Genomic DNA, 18,047 nt, shown 5'->3' on the forward strand with positions numbered 1-18,047 from the left:
GATTCTACGGATAGACAGAATCCTTGGCTAAGTCAGCTTTTGAAGCAACTGGCGCCTCCCTCTGTCCCTTTTTTGCCTCCACCTGGGTGGCAAAGTCCATGTCTGCCTGGGCAAGAATGCTTCGTCAGGGTATCCTAGCGGCAGCTCCTCATGGGATCTGAACCTTGTCCTTGACGCACTCCAGCGCAATCCTTTCGAGCCCATTCAGGACAATCCGTTTTCTCCGTTCCTCTACATCATGACAAGGTAGTTCTCAGACCTATTCGTTCCTTTCTACCTAAGATGGTCTTTTCATTTCACATTAATGAATACATTGTCCTTCCTTCTCTATGTCCCTCTCCGGTCTGTCCCCTGAAGAACTTCTTCCTGAGCAGTTTGTCACCAGTCCTCGGCTTTACAGATTTGTAAGGCCACGACCTGGTCATCTTTGCACACCTTTGCGAGGTTTTGCAGGGTTCATACTCATGCCTCGTCTGATGCAGGCCAAGGAAGGAAGGTGCTGTAGGCGGCTGACCTAAGTCTGTTTTTTCTTTGCATTCTTTCTGTTCCCACTCTTGGGACATCCCATGGTTACCTGTGGCCCCCAATGAAGCAATAAAGAAAAAGGAATTTTTGGTACTCACAGTAAAATCTCTGATTTGATCAGCTGACATGTGCCCCTAACAGCCGCGGGTGGAATTGCGATTTATCCGCTCCTGTTAACATGTTAAATGCCACTATCAATCTGACAGCTTCATTTAACACGAAGAAGTGTGTCACAAACCATGCCCATGTCACATGATTGTGGGACGCCTTTGGGTTGTCATGACAACCAGTGTTTGCAGGAGAGCCCTGTGATTGTCATTGCAGGTGATCATTTTAACTACACAAAGCAGGGCTTCAGCCCTGCTCTGTGTAACACAGGCTAACGGATGATCGCAGCTTCTAGTCCCCCATGGAAACTACTGAAGCTACTAAAAAGTAAAAAAAAAAGTTTCTAAAAAATATACAATTTTAAATCACCGCCGACTCACCCCATTAAAAATAAAACAATTAAAAAAAAAAAAAAATTAAATACACATATTTGGTATCGCTTTATTCAGAATTGCCTTATCTATCAATATATAAAAAGAATTACGCAGCGAAAACGCATCAAAAACACCGTGTGCACACAGCCTTAGGAAGGCTCTGTACCTGTTTGTAACAGCTGTGAGTGGAAGTGGATTGCAATGAGTTGTGATGCTCTGGAGATTGCTGTATACTAGCGATGAGCGAGTGTGCTTGTAACTGGAGATTTCCAGGCATGCTTGGGTTTTCTCCGGGTATCTGGGGTGTGCTCGTAGATTGTTTGTGTCCCCGCAGCTGCATGATTTGCAGTTGGTAAACAGCCTGAATACATGTCGGGATTCCCTAACAAACAAGCAATCCACACATGTATTCAGGCTGTCTAGCAGCTGCAAATCATGCAGCTGCGGGAACACAAACATAAAACACGAGTACGCCCCAGATACTCGGAGAACATCCAAGCATGCTCGGAAATCTCGAGTAACGAGAACACTCGCTTATCACTACTGTATAACTATAGAGTAAACATTCTGAGGTGTGGTGAATCAGAAAATATTCCTTGTAAGGAAATGTCTCTTCTCCTCTATTGACAACCTGTGGAAGCCTGTAATGTCGTTGAAGTCAGGAGATCTTTGCTTATGATGGTTTGAGGTATTTCCCCTGTATGCGTTGATTCTTGCCTTGAGAAGGAGCAGTGAAAATAACCACTTTTGATGTTTTCTTCACAAAGATAATACCCAGGAATAGTGGGTATTAAAGGGAACCTGTCCCCCCCAAAATCGTAGATGAGCTAAGCCCACCAGCATCAGGGGCTTATCTACAGCATTCTGTAATGTTGTAGATAAGCCTCCGATGTATCCTGAAAGATGAGAAAAAGAGGTTATATTATACTCACCCAGGGGCGGTCCCGCTGCGGTCCGGTCCGATGGGCGTCGCGGTCCGGTCCGGGGCCTCCCATCTTCTTTCGATGACATCCTCTTCTTGTCTTCACACCGCGGCTCCGGCGCAGGTGTACTTTGTCTGCCCTGTTGAGGGCAGAGCAAAGTACGGCAGAGCAAAGTACTGCAGTGCGCAGGCGCCGGGAGAAATCAAAGAGGCCCAGCACCTGAGCACTGCAGTACTTTGCTCTGCCCTCAACAAGGCAGACAAAGTACACCTGCGCCGGAGCCGCGGCGTGAAGACAAGAAGAGGATGTCATCGAAAGAAGATGGGAGGCCCCATACCGGACCGCGACGCCCACCGCAGCGGGACCGCCCCTGGGTGAGTATAATCTAACCTTTATTTCTCATCTTTCAGGATACATCGGGGGCTTATCTACAGAATTACAGAATGTTGTAGATAAGCCCCTGATGCCGGTGGGCTTAGCTCATCTACGATTTTGGGGGTGACAGGTTCCCTTTAAGGAATAAATACTTTCCTTTTGTCTGCGATGTTGTCAGTCCCCAAACAGTGAGAGAAACCGTACTGTCTTTTACTTCAGATTAAATCTTCAGGGTTAAGGTCAGTTTGCCAAGCGCTAACAGATTTACACACTCTGTAAAGTACTTTCCTCCAGTACCTAGACGTATGAGGTAACAAAATATTCAGAAGGGATTCCTGAGTCTTTTGCTGGTGGTCTGGAAGCTGTCCCTCTTCTGTAGTTTATATGTCACTTTTGAAAATGAAGCACTGGAGCTCGGGCTTCTGCTGCCTACTCCATCAGCGTCCCGGCTAAGGCCCCCTTACATCAGCATTTGTAAGCCAGAATCAAGAGAGAAACAATTGGAGGAAAAATATAATAGAAGCACGTCACCACTTCTATATTTATCACCCACTCCTGGTTTTTGCTTAGATACTGATGGAAAATACTGAATGTGTCCTAATACGTACATTTATAGGGGAGACTAATGTTGACAGATTCTCAGGTACAGTGCAGGGATGCATACATTTTGCTACTTTTTGCTTTATGTTCAGATTCCTGTTTAAGCCCAAGTTTTTCTCTTTTACATTGCCTCAGGTGTAAACATAGGTGAAATTTTGGAAAAAAGGTATAACGTCTATGGATATACAGGTCAAGGTGTATTCAGTAATGTTGTACGTGCTCGAGACATGGCAAGAGCTAATCAAGAAGTTGCCGTCAAAATCATTAGAAACAATGAATTAATGTAAGTATTAACTCGCATTGCGTGTTTCTTACTGGTGGGTACATTTTGCAACATGGCCTAAAGAGAGTTAGTTTGAGGTTTTGTCCTGTAATACTGCATTATCTATTTACTATAGTGTTCCATTACAGGTAAGGCCTGCTCTATTCACATTTGCTTAGTGGCTTCTGTTGAATCTTTTGCTATCCAGTGTACAGCATCGCCCAATGACTTAACATGTTTCATTGTGGTCTGTCGTTTTAACCCCTTCATGACTTGTGACGTTTTGCTACGTCATGGGTAGTGTCCCTACATTCCATGCGGGCTCTGGTTCTGGGCCTGCATGTTTTCCGGCACATGACTGCTGATCTGATCAGTTGACATGTGCTCCTAAGAGCCGCGGGTGGAATCGTGATCCACGCCCGGCTGTTAACATGTTAAATGCCTCTGTCATCTACTAACTCGTAATGACCTGGAAAGTCATAATGACAAGTTAGTTTTAGCATTTGGCAAACATAATTAAAAAAAAATAAATTAAATAGTGGGATTGCACTTTTTGCAATTTCACCACTCTTTGAATTTTTTTTCCCATTATCCAGTACATGACATGGTAAAACCAACGGTAGCGTTCATAGGAAAGGTACAACTCCTCCTGCAAAAATAAAGCCCTCACACGGCCATATTGACGAAAAATAAAAAAGTTACCGCTGTGGGGAGGAGAGCAAAAAAACCGAAAACACAAAAATGGAAAATCCCAAGGTTGTAAAGGGGTTAACAGCAAGAACAGCACTGCATAAATGCCAACACATGTAATTCAGCTTTAGACAATATTTGTTGTACATTTTTTCAGTGTTCTAACTGTGATGGTTAAACCTCTTTCATTAGGAAGGGTTGTGACACACTTACGCTTTTGTGTTAAAACCATCAAGGCTGAACATAGTCTATTTGTCCCTCGGGCCACTCATGGTGTCTGCTAGCTACAGTCTTTTTCTTCTCCTGATCTACAGTAAAGGGGTTGTATTGTGAGAGGCATTTATGGCATATCCATAGACTATGCCATAAATGTCTGCTAGATGCGATACTCGCCTCTCCTGGACTGGGCCCCCTATCCCTCATTTCAGGCTCCGGCTAAACACCAGTCACTGTAGAGGTGGCGGCACACACACCAGCCCTCTCCAGCCATTACTTTACGAGTTACAAATGCTGCTAATGAAATACTTTTGACCAGAGGTGTAGCTCGAGTTTCAGCTTATGGGAGGGGGGGGGGATCAGGTAATCCTGATTACAGCGACGGTGGGCTCACATTTTCAGCACTGTCCAAATCTATTCCCAACCTGCACAAACTAATCATTCTGCTGATACCTCAATACTGAGCGGCTGCTGCCATATGTGTCCTACAGCACCTGCTGTGTGGTGCAATAACGGCTCCTCTTACCAACCCACATAACACTGCTACCACTGAGCCCCTTACATAGAAATAATGACTCCTTTGTCCTCTCTAGGTCACAATACTCTGAGTGCCCTATAACAATAATGCTTAAATGCCCGCTTAACATTTAATAATGTCCCCTAAGTTCCACCCCATGTACAGCTCCACTATACACAGTATGGTGGGCCCACAGCTTCCCTATACACAGTACAATGCCCCCACAGCCTCCTTATCTACAGTATGGTGAGCCCACAGCTCCCCTATACACCATATGATGCCCCCACTGCTCCCCTATACACAGTATTATGGGCCCACAGCTCCCATACATACAGTATGATGTCCTCCACAGTTCCCCTGTACACGGTATAATGGGCCAACCTCTCCCTTATACACAGTATAATGCCCTCATAGCTTCCCAATACACAGTATGGTAGGCCCACAGCTTCCTTATACACAGTATGATGTGGCCGCAGCTCCCGTACATACAGTATGATGTCCAGCAGAGTTCTATACACAGTATGGTAGGCCCACAGCGCGCCTATACACGGTATGATGTGTCCGGAGGCTCCAGCAGAGTTCCCCTATACATAGAATTCCCACTGCTTCCTCAAAACACAGTATAATAGTTAATAGCGTTCTGACATCGTACAGTGCCCACACTGAGAGTCCCACTGCCAAGAGAAAATTAACTTTACTCCTCCCGGCAGCCTCGCTCTTCCAGTCATAGAGGTGGCGCCGACACGATTTCAGTCAACCATCTGGGTATAGAGAGCAGCAGATGTGACTTCACCCCTGACCCTGCTTGACAGCTGGAGCTTTCCTATTGGTGCCCCTATAAACAATAATACTTTTAAGTGCCCACTTGACATCTAATAATGTCTACTGAGTCCCACCATATACAATAATAACGGCCCCAGCATCGCTGTTGTGAGCAGGCGGTCATGTTACAGCTTTCGGTTTCTCTCAATTCTCTTCTACTGAGAGAAGCCAAACCTTTCTTGTTGGCACATGCACATAGCAAACATGGGGTCCATGACCGCCTGATTATGCCAGTGATATTGGGGTCTCATGACAGCGGGTGCTGCTTGTCGTGATTTGGCAGTCTGCAGTCACATAAAGTGACTGCAGACATTTATTCCAAGCCGTAATTAACGTTATATTAAATAGCTTATTATTAAATTATTAAGGCACCACTATAGCGGGTTTTATTTTTTTAACAGCCGGAGTGGTGCTTTAAGTCCAAGTCCCCTGTTCCGGTCATATATTCACCCCCTGGTGTATTCACCGTTTTTTGGCACCGCTTCAGTCCCACGGCTACATCTTGTGAGCACAGTTTTCGACTGGTCAGAGGTTAGAAGCTACATCACAAGTGCTCAATGTAAGTCTATGAGAGATAGAACGAGGCTCTCATAGACTTACATTGATTAGTGACCTCTGTGGCGCTCCATGAAACACTGGGGCATCGGACAGGTCACAAACTGCAGGAGATGAAGCCGAGCGGCGGCAAAAAGACATGAAAACGATGGAAGGTGAGTATCAGACAGTCGGTAGAGGTCTTGGATTTTAAGCATCACTTCAGCAGTGAAATAACAAAAAAGATTCTGGAGTGGTGATTTAAATGTGATGCAGCTCATGGTTACTATATGCCTGCTTGTTATACTAATACTATTAAGACTCAGCTGGTAAGTATCGAAAGCCCCCGACCTCCCCATCTCCACCCACCCCAGACAGCAACTATTACATGTAATAGAGTGCATATAATCTAATAACAAAACAGTATAATAATCAGCCCCCAGTGCACGGTCACCCCTCCCCCACCTCAGCCCCCGCAGTACTCAATCATCTCACATTCACTCCCCAGAGCCCTGTACCCCATCCCCCACCTCCACAATACCCCCATCCTCTCACATTCACCCCCCCCAGTGCCCTGCCCCCACTTCAGCCCCCATAATACTTTCATCCTCTCACATTCACCCCACAGTGACCATGACATGCCATCATTTAACAATCTAATAAATCTCATCCCCACTTACCGATGAAGTTTGCAGGCAGTGAGGCAGGACCAGGAAGTATCTGAGTGAAATGCTATGCTAGGACCCTGTGTGCTGCCTGAGCCAATCCGTGCATGCACAGAGTGAAGCAAACTGCAACCTGACAGAAGCTCCTTGGGTCAGTAAGGCTTCTTTCACATTTCCGTCTTGAGACGGCCGTCATGATGCGTCGGCACGACGTATCGACGGACTTCGTGAAAAGTTTGGGAAATGGATGGAACGCATACAGTAATCTGATGGATGCGTCGACTGTGGTAGGACCTAAATTTCAATTCATAAAATTCTGGAGAGAGAGAGACATTCTCAGAATAGAAAAACGCAATACGTCGCTGGATTCCTGCTTTTCACAGGCAACGACGTATGCCGCAGGATGCGTTGTTGGACGTTTTTCCGACGCTGACAAAAAAAACGTTTCATTGAACGTTTTTTCCAGACAACGTGCCATCAAATTGCGTAGGATCCAGTGCGCGACGGACGAAACGTGTGGCCATGCGTCGCGATACGTCGCTAATACAAGTCTATGGGAAAAAAAACGCATCCTGCAGGCAAATTTGCAGGATGCGTTTTTTTCACAAAACGGCGCATTGTGACGGGGAATGCAAGACGGATGTGTGAAAGAGGCCTAACCTGCACCGTACACTGCAGGAGGGAGACTGTGCAACTGACCACTGTGCTAGCATCGTGCAGAATCTCCGTCCGGCAGGAGCAGGCATTTTGGTGCTCTTCTCCTATGCAGTGTTCTGCCTCATCACAGCAGTGTCTCCTGATGGGTCCCTTCATGTGATGGGGCCCCCTCTGCCCCCCCAGTAGCTGCACTACTGCTTTTGACTGCAGAGTGAACTTCTTTGACAAAAGTGTACTTTTTCAAAGCTGTTCATCTTGGGATGTATTGAGCCAAGAGAAAATGTAAACAAGGACAGGTTGTAATTAACCATGCATGCACTAGATATGTTTCTGTAAAGATTTACATGCTTTGCCCTTCAGATATTTCTTGCAGAGAACAAGCTGCTGTCATTTGCCTGAGAAAGACTTCTCATGAGAGCCAAGAAGCAGGCATGTAGGATTTCATCCTCCTAACATCTGACCCCAGGAGAGAGTTGGAGTGCCCCAATTCATATAGTCAGCCGGTCCCTCTGTGAAATTAGTTGGTTTAGCTGACATGTTCTCATTAAGCTAGTATTTCAGGCAGAGGTAGGGAAGGGACTGCATTTAGAGATTCTCAGTAGAATTGTATAAGTTATCATTGCTCTAGAAATCTTACATACATATGTAAAAATGACTTTGGAAACTCAATACTGGATGCAATAGCCAGACTAGCTGTGTGATAAATGGCTTAACATACAATAAAAAGTTTGTATCAATTTATCCCAATATTGTTATAATGATGGTAAATTCTACTTTCAGGCAAAAAACTGGATTAAAAGAATTGGAGTTTCTGAAAAAGCTGAATGATGCCGACCCAGATGACAAATTTCACTGTTTGCGCTTATTCCGTCATTTTTACCATAAACAGCACTTGTGCCTAGTATTTGAACCACTGAGGTATTACTATTATTTTCTGAAATATAATACGATTTTTGCTTTTTTTGTGTGCACAGCATGGATTTATTTCAATAATGACTTTTTTCCCCTTTTTTCAGTATGAATCTGAGAGAAGTTTTGAAGAAATATGGTAAAGATGTCGGCTTGCATATCAAAGCAGTCAGGTCCTACAGTCAGCAGCTCTTTTTGGCTTTAAAACTTCTAAAAAGATGTAACATCCTTCATGCTGATATTAAGCCTGATAACATATTGGTAAGCCAGTGAATGTTTTAATGTGGATTCTTGGGTGGTACATAAAATTAATTGATTGCATTGGCTAGTGAAAAATCTTCAAAGTATGCAACTGTGGTTAAGTTGATAAACAGCGAACACCTCCTTTCATGGTGTGAGATTAACCCCTTCCCGACATGTGCCCGTATAAATACTGCTTTGCTGGAGCTGCATTCCCGAGGGCCGCTTGGATCAAATGCAATTGTCGGCTCTAGATGAGAGCTGACACCCTGCTGTAATGACCACAATCATTGCTAGCACCGATTACAGGGGTTTAATTTGTCAGATGCCGCTGTGAATAGTGACAGCAGCATCGCAGATGAAGGGAGCTCCCTCTGTGCTCCTATCGGCACAACGCGATGAGATCGCATTACTCTGATGGTCTCCATAGTGACCCAGGGCCGAAAGATGGCTGCGGGGTCACCCAGGGATGGTGGCCTGTCAGGTCATGCTCGGAGCACAAGCTGACACACCTCCTCCCTGCATGTCAGATGCTGCTCTAATGCTCTGCAATGCATAAGCATTGCAGAGTATTAGATCAGTAAGGCTAGTTTCACACTAGCGTTTTGAGGAACTGCGGAGGGCTGTGGACTTCCTCTGTGAAGCCCCGCCCTCGGCCGCACCTCCACCGCTAGCTCCGCCTACTTCATGCAGTCTGCGTAACTATCTTTAACATTAGGTACGCAGGTCGTGCGGCTGTATGCGGATGCCTCCGCATGCGTCGTTTTGACGATGTGGAGAAAAAAATAAATTGCAACCAGCTGCGTCCTACGCTGGTCACCGCATCGTCAAAACGATGCATGCAGAAGCATCCGCATACAGCCGCACGACCTACGTGTACCTAATGTTAATGATAGGTCGCATGCAGAAGTAGGCGGAGCTAGCGGCAGAGGTGCGGCCAAGGGCGGAGCTTCACGGAGGAAGTCCGCAGCTCCTCAAAACGCTAATGTGAAACTAGCCTTATCTGTGCGTATAAAATTAATGTCCCATCCTGGGACAATGTAAAAGAGTTAAAAAAAAATAAAAAAAAATTATTCATCTAATAAATACATTTATTTATGTAAAATAAAAAGACACATATTTGGTACCATCGTGTCGGAAACGACCCAACCTTTTAAAACTGTCCCACTAGTTAAACCCTTCAGTGAACATAGTTAAAAAAATAAATAAAAACGCGATCAAAAAGTCCAATGTAAATAAAAATGGTATTTCTGAAAGCGTCAACTTGACCCTCAAAAAACAAGCCGCAGTACAACTCCATCAGCCGAAATATGTTATATCTCTCAGAATAAATAATTTTTTCTGTAAAATATTTTTTATTGTGTAAAGCCACCTGACCTTAATCCCATAGAGAATATATGGCAAGAAGAAGATGAGACACCAGACCCAAAAATGCAGTTGAGCTGAAGGCTGCTATCAAAGCAACCTGGGCTTCCATAACACCTCAACAGTGCCACAGGCTGATAACCTCCATGCCACGCCGCATTGAATCAGTAATGATTAGTGATGAGCGAATTTACTCGTTACCCGAGATTTCTTGAGCATGCTCTGGTGTCCTCCTAGTATTTTTTTTTTAGTGCTCGGAGATTTAGTTTTTATTGCCGCAACTGAATGTTTTACATCTGTTAGCCAGCATAAGTACATGTGGGGATTCCCTAGCAACCAGGCAACCCCCACATGTACTTATGCTGGCTAACCGATATAAATCATTCAGCTGCGGCATTAAAAACTAAATTTCCGAGCACTAAAAAATACTCGGAGGACTTCCGAGCATGCTCGAGAAATCTCGAGTAACGAGTATATTCGCTCAACACTAGTAATGATACAAAAGGAGCCCCGACCAAATATTGAGTGCATTTACTGAACATACATTTCAGTAGGCCAACATTTCAGATTTTAAAATCATTTTTCAAGCTAGTGTTATAAAGTATTCTAATTTACTGAGATAATGGCTTTTGGGTTTTCATTGGCTGTAAGCCATAATCATCAACATTAACAGAAATAAACACTTGAAATAGATCTCTATGCTTGTAATGACTTTATATAATGAGTTTCACTTTTTGTATTGAGGAACTGAAATAAATTAACTTTTTGATGATATTCTAATTTTGTGAGAAGCACCTGTAAGTCTGGTATTGCTGTAATAGCACCGACCCGAATAATAAAGTCCCCTAATCACTTATACCGCACGAGGAACGGTGTAAAAAAATTAATAAAAACAATTCACCTGCTGTTGATTTGTTCATTCTGCCTCACAAAGATCACAGTAAAGCTTGACTCACATTTATCCTGTTCTCTACGCTGGCCGCTTACACCATGGTTTCCTAATAAATCTCTGAAATATGTGATTCAGACGGAACTTCTGGATGATTCTCTATAATGAGGTAGATGGAGGCACTCTCGATGCCGTCTGACCTGTGATCCAGCAGTGTCCGTCATTTTAGGTGGTCATAAAAGCACGGTCCACCAGTTTTGTGCACCTCTGAAAAGAACAACGCTGAACAGAGGCCAGACGGAGTCCATATTAATTCTGCTGCCTCATTATAGTGAATGGATCCCTTGGGGGATTTCATCTAAATCACGTCACTCGGAGACTTAGATGGAAACCCCAGTTTATGTGCTCAGCGTAAAGCGCCAGATAAATGTGATTTCAAACGTTATGTAAAATTTTCCCAATAAAAGCTTACCTCAATCCACAGAAAAAGCAAGTCCCCACTCTGGTCCGTCATCTGTTAATGGAAATGTAGTTGACTTCCACGTTAATTCACCAAATTCTGCACTCCAAATCTAAATGCCCCCCTCCTTTATGAGTCCCAATGTGCCTAAGCAACATTTAGCCTATGCACGTTTGGCATATCTGTAGCGATGACAGCTCGCCTACTTTACAGGTTCATGTCTCCAGAATCACAAACTGGGCACTACAACGTGCTGGTGCCTGCTCCGTACTAGGCACTACAGTGGCAGTTTTCAATTTTCACTCAGCAACATCCACTGCTACTTGTTTCTGGAAAGAATCCATGGAGTCAAAATCATCACTACACTTGTAGATGAGGTATAACTTCCAAAATGGTCTCTTCAGGGAAGGGATTATGCTCTTCTAGCACTCAGGGGCTCTGTATATGGAGTCTGCAAACTATCCAAGCAAAATCTGTGCTCCAGGAGGAAAATAACGTTCCATCCCTCCCAAGTCTCGCCGTGTAGCTAAGCAGTATTGTACAGCCGCTTATGGGATATATCCACAGTCAGCACAAATTGTGGGACAAATTTTGGTGCCATCATTACCCATTTCGCAATGTGAAAATGTAAAATCTGGAGCTAAAACAAAATTTTGGTAGAAAAAATATAATTATTTTTTCTTTAGTTACCAATGGTATAAAATTGGCTGACACACCTGTGGTGTCAGTTTGATCAATGCATCCGTAGATGAATTCAGTGAGAGATGTAGTTTATAAAATGGGGTCACTTATGGGGGTTCTGCTGGTCGGGCACCTCAGGGTGCTCTACCAATGTGACATGGCACGGTGGTCAAACCAGTCCAGCAAAATCTGAACTCCATAATGGCACATCTTCTTAGCTTTTCTTTGTTCCTCAAAAGTAGTTTTTGACCCTACATGGGTTATTGGTGTACATAAAAGAAATTGCACAACAAAGTTTGGGGTCCATTTTCCCCTGTTAATCTTGTGAAAAAAAAAAAAAAAATGGGGCTAAAAAAAACATTTTTGTGGGAAAATATTAGATTTTTTTTATTATTTTCATTCAACGACGTTAAATTTCTGTGAAGCACCTGAGGTTTCAAGGTGCTCATCACACATCTAGATAAATTCCTTGAGGGGGATCTAGTTTCCAAACGGGGTTCACTTGATGGGGGTTTCCTCTGTTTAGGCACATCAGGGGCTTGCCAAACGTGACTTGACACCCGCAGAACATTCCATTCAGATCTTTGTCCTAAAACGTCACTCCATCCTTTCTGAGCCCTGCTGTGCCCCAAACAGTAGTGTCCCCCCACATATGCAATATCTGTGTACTCAGGAGAAATTGCAAAACAAATTTTTTTTTTCCTATCATGGAGCTCCTTCTCTTTGCCGGTACACGCCAATGCGATTCACCAAATCGGAGGGGCACTTTCTGTTTCTCGCCGGCCGGTAGATCTTCCTGGTTGTTCAAGCCCCCTGGCGTGTCAGCCAATCAGAGGCATACTTTCCCTTTCACAGGCCGGCATTTCAGTCACGCCCAAAGCACTGCATCGTGCTTTCTGTGATCAGTACAGCCGATGCTATTTCGGATCTTGCGCCGCAGCAGATAGTAAGTCCTGTCTGAGACACTGCCTTTATCTGCCTTTATCTGCACATTTCCTGCACATTCGGCATCAGACCTCGCCACATATACCTGCGGACATCTGACACGGGGACACAGCGAGTCTCACAGTCATCTGTCGAACTTCGCTGACATCGGGTAGGCTCTGCCCTCTCTCCTTCCTTTTTCTGTACCCCTATATAACCCTTCTCAGCAGTATTACCAAGGCTCAACTTATGTCCAACCCTGCAGAGGCTTCTCACCCCCCCACCCCCTAAGCCTACTGTGATTCATTACGCCAAAGAAAGTGGTCTTCAGGTCAGCCTTCCCCTCTGTGCCCGTCATGCAGTCCTTCCAACATGTCTGCCCCACAGGAGCACACTAACGCCTGGGATGAGAGCACACCCCTCCCTCCGGAGTGGGCTGGTGCCATGTCTCACTCGGTCTCTGACCTGACAAATGTATCTCAGTCCTTGGTCCAGGTCCTGGAGCCTCTTCCTCATTTGTCTGCCGCCACCAGTGCTCCAAACACATCTCAAGGTGATTCGCACGCACGTGACCATGACCTTCGCAGGGACAGATCGGCTACAAAGCAAAAGAAGCGGGCTCTTTCCAGTTCCCGGGTCCCTCTGCATCCTTTAGGATGCCCTCCTCTCTCCCATGTCCCCTCCTTGGAGTGGACTTTTGGGTCGGATGCAGATTCCCAGTCTGAGTCTGATGTAGACCAGGTCTCAAAAATGCAGGATATGGTCAATAGCCTTATCTTGGCAATTACCCAAACTCTTAACCTAAAGGAGGATGAAGCACCTGCCCAGGAGCACTCAGTTTCCTTCAAACGGGTAAAACGTCCTTCCAGGGATTTTCCCAATCACAGGGAATTTGAAACGATTATGGCTAAACACTGGGAACATCCTGAAAAGCGCTTCCCGGAAAGTAAGCTGCTAGACATTCTTTAGGCCAGACCCAGTTGGTAGATGGGCAGAATCCCTTAATGTGGACCCGCTGGTTTCTCGCCTGTCTTCCAAGACAGTGTTGACTCTGCCAGATGGTGCATCTCTGATAGGCAGATTGAGTCCTTAGCTAAATCAGCCTTTGAAGCGGCAGGCGCCTCGCTATGCTCCATTTTTGCCTCTACCTCGGTGGCAAAGTCCATGTCCGCCTGGGCAAAAATGCTTCGCCAAGGTATCCTAGTGGCAGCTCCTTCAGATGAGATGGCAGATTTGGCAGACCAGATTGCCCATGCCGGGAAATATCTTCTGACCGCCTCCTTGGATGCGGCCGGTTGTTCCGCCAGGGCAAGCAGCAACATCATTGCTATACGCCGCATTCTCTGTTTAAAAGCGTGGAATGCAGGTCGACGTTCAAATAAGTCTCTCACTAGCCTTGCCTTTCAAGGCTGTAGACTTTTGGGTCCAAACTGGATCAAATAATTTCGGATGCTACTGGCGGGAAAAGTACCTCTCTTCCCCAGTCCAAGCCTAAACGTCCTTTCAATAGGAAAAGGTCACTTCAATTTCGTTCCTTTCAGCCCTTTTCTTCAGGGACCTCTTCCCAGAAGGATCGCTCTTCCGCCCAAGGGGAAAGGAAGAAGCCTTCCTTCAAACCAGCTCTTCACTGACAGCCAAGCCTTCGGGGTCCCGCGCCAACAGGCTCTCCATAGTGTGATGGGTCACCCCCAACCCAGGAATGTCTCCCAGGGTGGGAGGCAAGCTTCTTCTCTTCCGGGACGCATGGTTGTCGGTGGTTGACGATGCCTGGGTCAGAGGGTCAGAGAGATGGTTGCGTCCGTTACAAAATGGACTCAGACCCCCCTGAGGGCGATCTATTTTCCTTTTTTGCCTAGTGTCAGCCTCCTAGCGACAGCAGCATGCACCCATGGTTACCTGTGTCCCCCAACGAAGGTTCCAAGAAAGATTTTACGGTGAGCATCAAAAAATATTTTTGTGTGAAAAATTAGATTTTATTTTATTTTCAGAGCTCAACTTTATAAACTTATGTCAAGCACCTGAGGGTTCAAGGTGCTCACCACATATCTTTGTGTATCTAAGTCCTCTGAGGCGGTCTAGGTTCCAAAACTGGGTCACTTGTGGGGAGTTTCCACTCGTTAGGCACGCAGGGGCTCTCCTAACATGACATTGCTAATTATTCCAGGAAATTTTACATTCAAAAAGTCAAATTACGCACCTTTCCGAACTCTGCCTTGTGCCAAAACATTAGTTTTCCCTCACATACCGGGAATTGGCGTACTCAGGAGAAATTGTACAACAAATTTTGGCTTCCATTTTCTCCTGCTACCCTTGCGAAAATAAAAATTTGGGTTAAAAAAAAATAAATTTTGAAATAAAGGTAAATGTTCATTTTTTTTTCCTTCCATATTCCATTAATTCCTGTGAAGGGTTAATAAACTTCTTGAATGTGGTTTTGAACACCTTGAGGGGTACAGTGTTTCGAATTGTGTCAATTTGGGTATTATCAAAGTCTCTTCAATAGTGATATGGTCCCTAAAAACAATGGTTTTGTAAATTTTGCTGAAAAAATAAATTAGAAATCGCTTGTCAACTTTTAACCCTTCCTACAAAAAAGCAAATTGTGAAGAAAAATTTTGCTGATGTAAATTAGAGATGTGGGAAATGTTATTTATTAAATATTTTATGTGACCTAGCTCTCCGGTTTAAGGTCATTAACCCCTTCCCGACCTGTGACACAGCGTATGCGTCATGAAAGTCGGTGCCAATCCGACCTGTGACGCATATGCTGTGTCACAGAATCATCGTGTCCCTGCAGAGCGGGTGAAAGGGTTAACTCCAATTTCACCCGACCTGCAGGGACAGGGGGAGTGGTACTTTAGCCCAGGGAGGGTGGCTTCACCCCCCCGTGGCTACGATCTCTCTGATTGGCTGTTGAAAGTGCAACAGCCAATCAGAGCAATTTGTAATATTTCACCTAAAAAACTGGTGAAATATTGCAATCCAGCCATGGCCGATGCTGCAATATCATCGGCCATGGCTGGAAATACTGGTCTGCCCCCCCCCCCCCCCCCACCGCCCCCGATCTAATCCCCAGTCCTCCGTTCGGTGGTCCGGTCCTCCTGTCCGCTCCCCCGTTCTCCTGTCTGCTCCCCCCGTTCTGCGATCCACCCCCCCGTCCTCCGATCTCCCCCCCTTCATACTTACCGAGCTTCCCGGTGTCCATCCGTCTTCTCCCTGGGCGCCGCCATCTTCCAAAATGCCGGCCGGCAGATTCGTTCGATGTACATTTTGAGCACTGTGATAGGTTTTATCACAGTGATCAAAATAAAAAAATAGTAAATGAACCCCCCCCCCCTTTATCACCCCCATAGGTAGGGACAACAATAAAATAAAGAAAATATTTTTTTTTTATTTTTTTCCCCCACTAAAGTTAGAACTAGGGTTAGGGTTAGGGTTAGAACTAGGGTTAGGGTTAGAACTAGGGTTAGGGTTAGGGTTAGAACTAGGGTTAGGGTTAAAACTAGGGTTAGGGTTAGAACTAGGGTTAGGGTATGTGCACACGTATTCTGGTCCTCTGCGGATTTTTCCGCAGCAGATTTGTTAAATCCGCAGGGCAAAACCGCTGCGGATTTATCGCGGATTCACCGTGGTTTTTCTGCGGATTTCACTGCGGTTTTACAACTGCGGTTTTCTATTGGAGCAGGTGTAAAACCGCTGCGGAATCCGCAGAAAGAAGTGACATGCTCCAGAATGTAAACCGCTGCGTTTCCGCGCATTTTTTCCCGCAGCATGGGCACAGCGTTTTTTGTTTCCCATAGGTTTACATTGAACTATAAACTAACGGGAAACTGCTGCACACCCGCAGCTGCGGAAACACTGCAGATCCGCAGCGTTTTCCGCAGCGTGTGCACATAGCCTTAGAATTAGGCTATGTGCACACAGTGCGGATTTGGCTGCGTATCCGCAGTGGATTGGCCGCTGTGGATTCGTAGCAGTGTTCCATCAGGTTTACAGTTCCATGTAAACCTATGGAAAACCAAATCCGCTGTGCCCATGGTGCGGAAAATACAGCGCGGGAACGCTGCATTGTATTTTCCGCAGCATGTCAATTCTTTGTGCGGATTACGCAGCGTTTTACACCTGTTCCTCAATAGGAATCCGCAGGTGAAATCCGCACAAAAATCACTGGAAATCCGCAGTATATCCGCAGGTAAAACGCATTGCCTTTTACCTGCGGATTTTTCAAAAATGGTGCGGAAAAATCTCACACAAATCCGCAACGTGGGCACATAGCCTTAGGGTTAGGGTTGGAATTAGGGCTAGGGTTGGAAATAGGGTTAAGATTAGGCTTGTGGTTATGGTTATGGGTGTGTTGGGGTTAGGGTTGTGGTTAAGGTTAGGATTAGGGTTAGGGGTGTGTTGGGGTTAGGGTTGTGGTTAGGGGTGTGTTGGGGTTAGGGTTGTGATTAGGGTTATGGCTAGAGTTGGGATTAGGGTTAGGGGTGTGTTGGGGTTAGTGTAGGAGTTAGAATTGAGGGGTTTCCACTGTTTAGGCACATCAGGGGTCTCCAAACGCAACATGGCGCCACCATTGATTCCAGCCAATCTTGCGCTCAAAAAGTCAAATGGTGCTCCCTCCTTTCCGAGCCCCGACGTGCGCCCAAACAGTGGTTTACCCCCACATATGGGGTACCAGCATACTCGGGACAAAATGGGCAACAATTATTGGGGTCCAATTTCTCCTGTTACCCTTGTGAAAATAAAAAATTGCTTGCTAAAACATCATATTTGAGGAAAGACAAATTATTTTATATTTTCACAGCTCTGCGTTGTAAACTTCTGTGAAGCACTTGGGGGTTCAAAGTGCTCACCACATATCTAGATAAGTTCCTTTGGGGGTCTAGTTTCCAAAATAGGGTCACTTGTGGGGGGTTTCTACTGTTTAGGCACATCAGGGGATCTGCAAACATAACATGATGCCCGCAGACCATTCCATCAAAGTCTGCATTCCAAAACGTCACTACTTCCCTTCCGAGCTCCGACGTGTGCCAAAACAGTGGTTTCCCCCCACATATGGGGTATCAGCGTACTCAGGACAAACTGGACAACAACTTTTGGGGTCCAATTTCTCCTTTTAACCTTGTGAAAATAAAAAGTTGCTTGCTAAAACATCATTTTTGAGGAAAGAAAAAAGATTTTTTATTTTCACGGCTCTGCGTTGTAAACTTCTGTGAAGCACTTTGGGGTTGAACGTGCTCACCACACATCTAGATAAGTTCCGTGGGGGGTCTAGTTTCCAAAATGGGGTCACTTGTGGGGGGTTTCTACT

The 18,047-nt window shown here is 45.3% G+C and overlaps 1 protein-coding gene across 4 annotated transcripts in view; it reads left to right on the plus strand.

The window, feature by feature from the left end:
- The window catches only part of PRP4K (pre-mRNA processing factor kinase PRP4K), a 163,828-nt gene that overhangs the window by 89,859 nt on the left and 55,922 nt on the right, over positions 1 to 18,047 (plus strand). For all 4 annotated transcript variants that reach the window (XR_013216943.1, XR_013216944.1, XR_013216942.1 and 1 more), the window contains exons 9-11: positions 3,041 to 3,188; positions 8,049 to 8,186; positions 8,285 to 8,438. Coding sequence is in view for 1 of the 4 variants with exons in the window: in XM_077269807.1 (XP_077125922.1) it covers positions 3,041 to 3,188; positions 8,049 to 8,186; positions 8,285 to 8,438 (440 nt within the window). In the remaining 3 variants the exon portion in view is untranslated. The remainder of the gene's footprint in view (positions 1 to 3,040; positions 3,189 to 8,048; positions 8,187 to 8,284; positions 8,439 to 18,047) is intronic.

This window comes from Ranitomeya variabilis, chromosome 6 (assembly GCF_051348905.1).
Source record: "Ranitomeya variabilis isolate aRanVar5 chromosome 6, aRanVar5.hap1, whole genome shotgun sequence".
Taxonomy (NCBI): Eukaryota; Metazoa; Chordata; class Amphibia; order Anura; family Dendrobatidae; genus Ranitomeya; species Ranitomeya variabilis.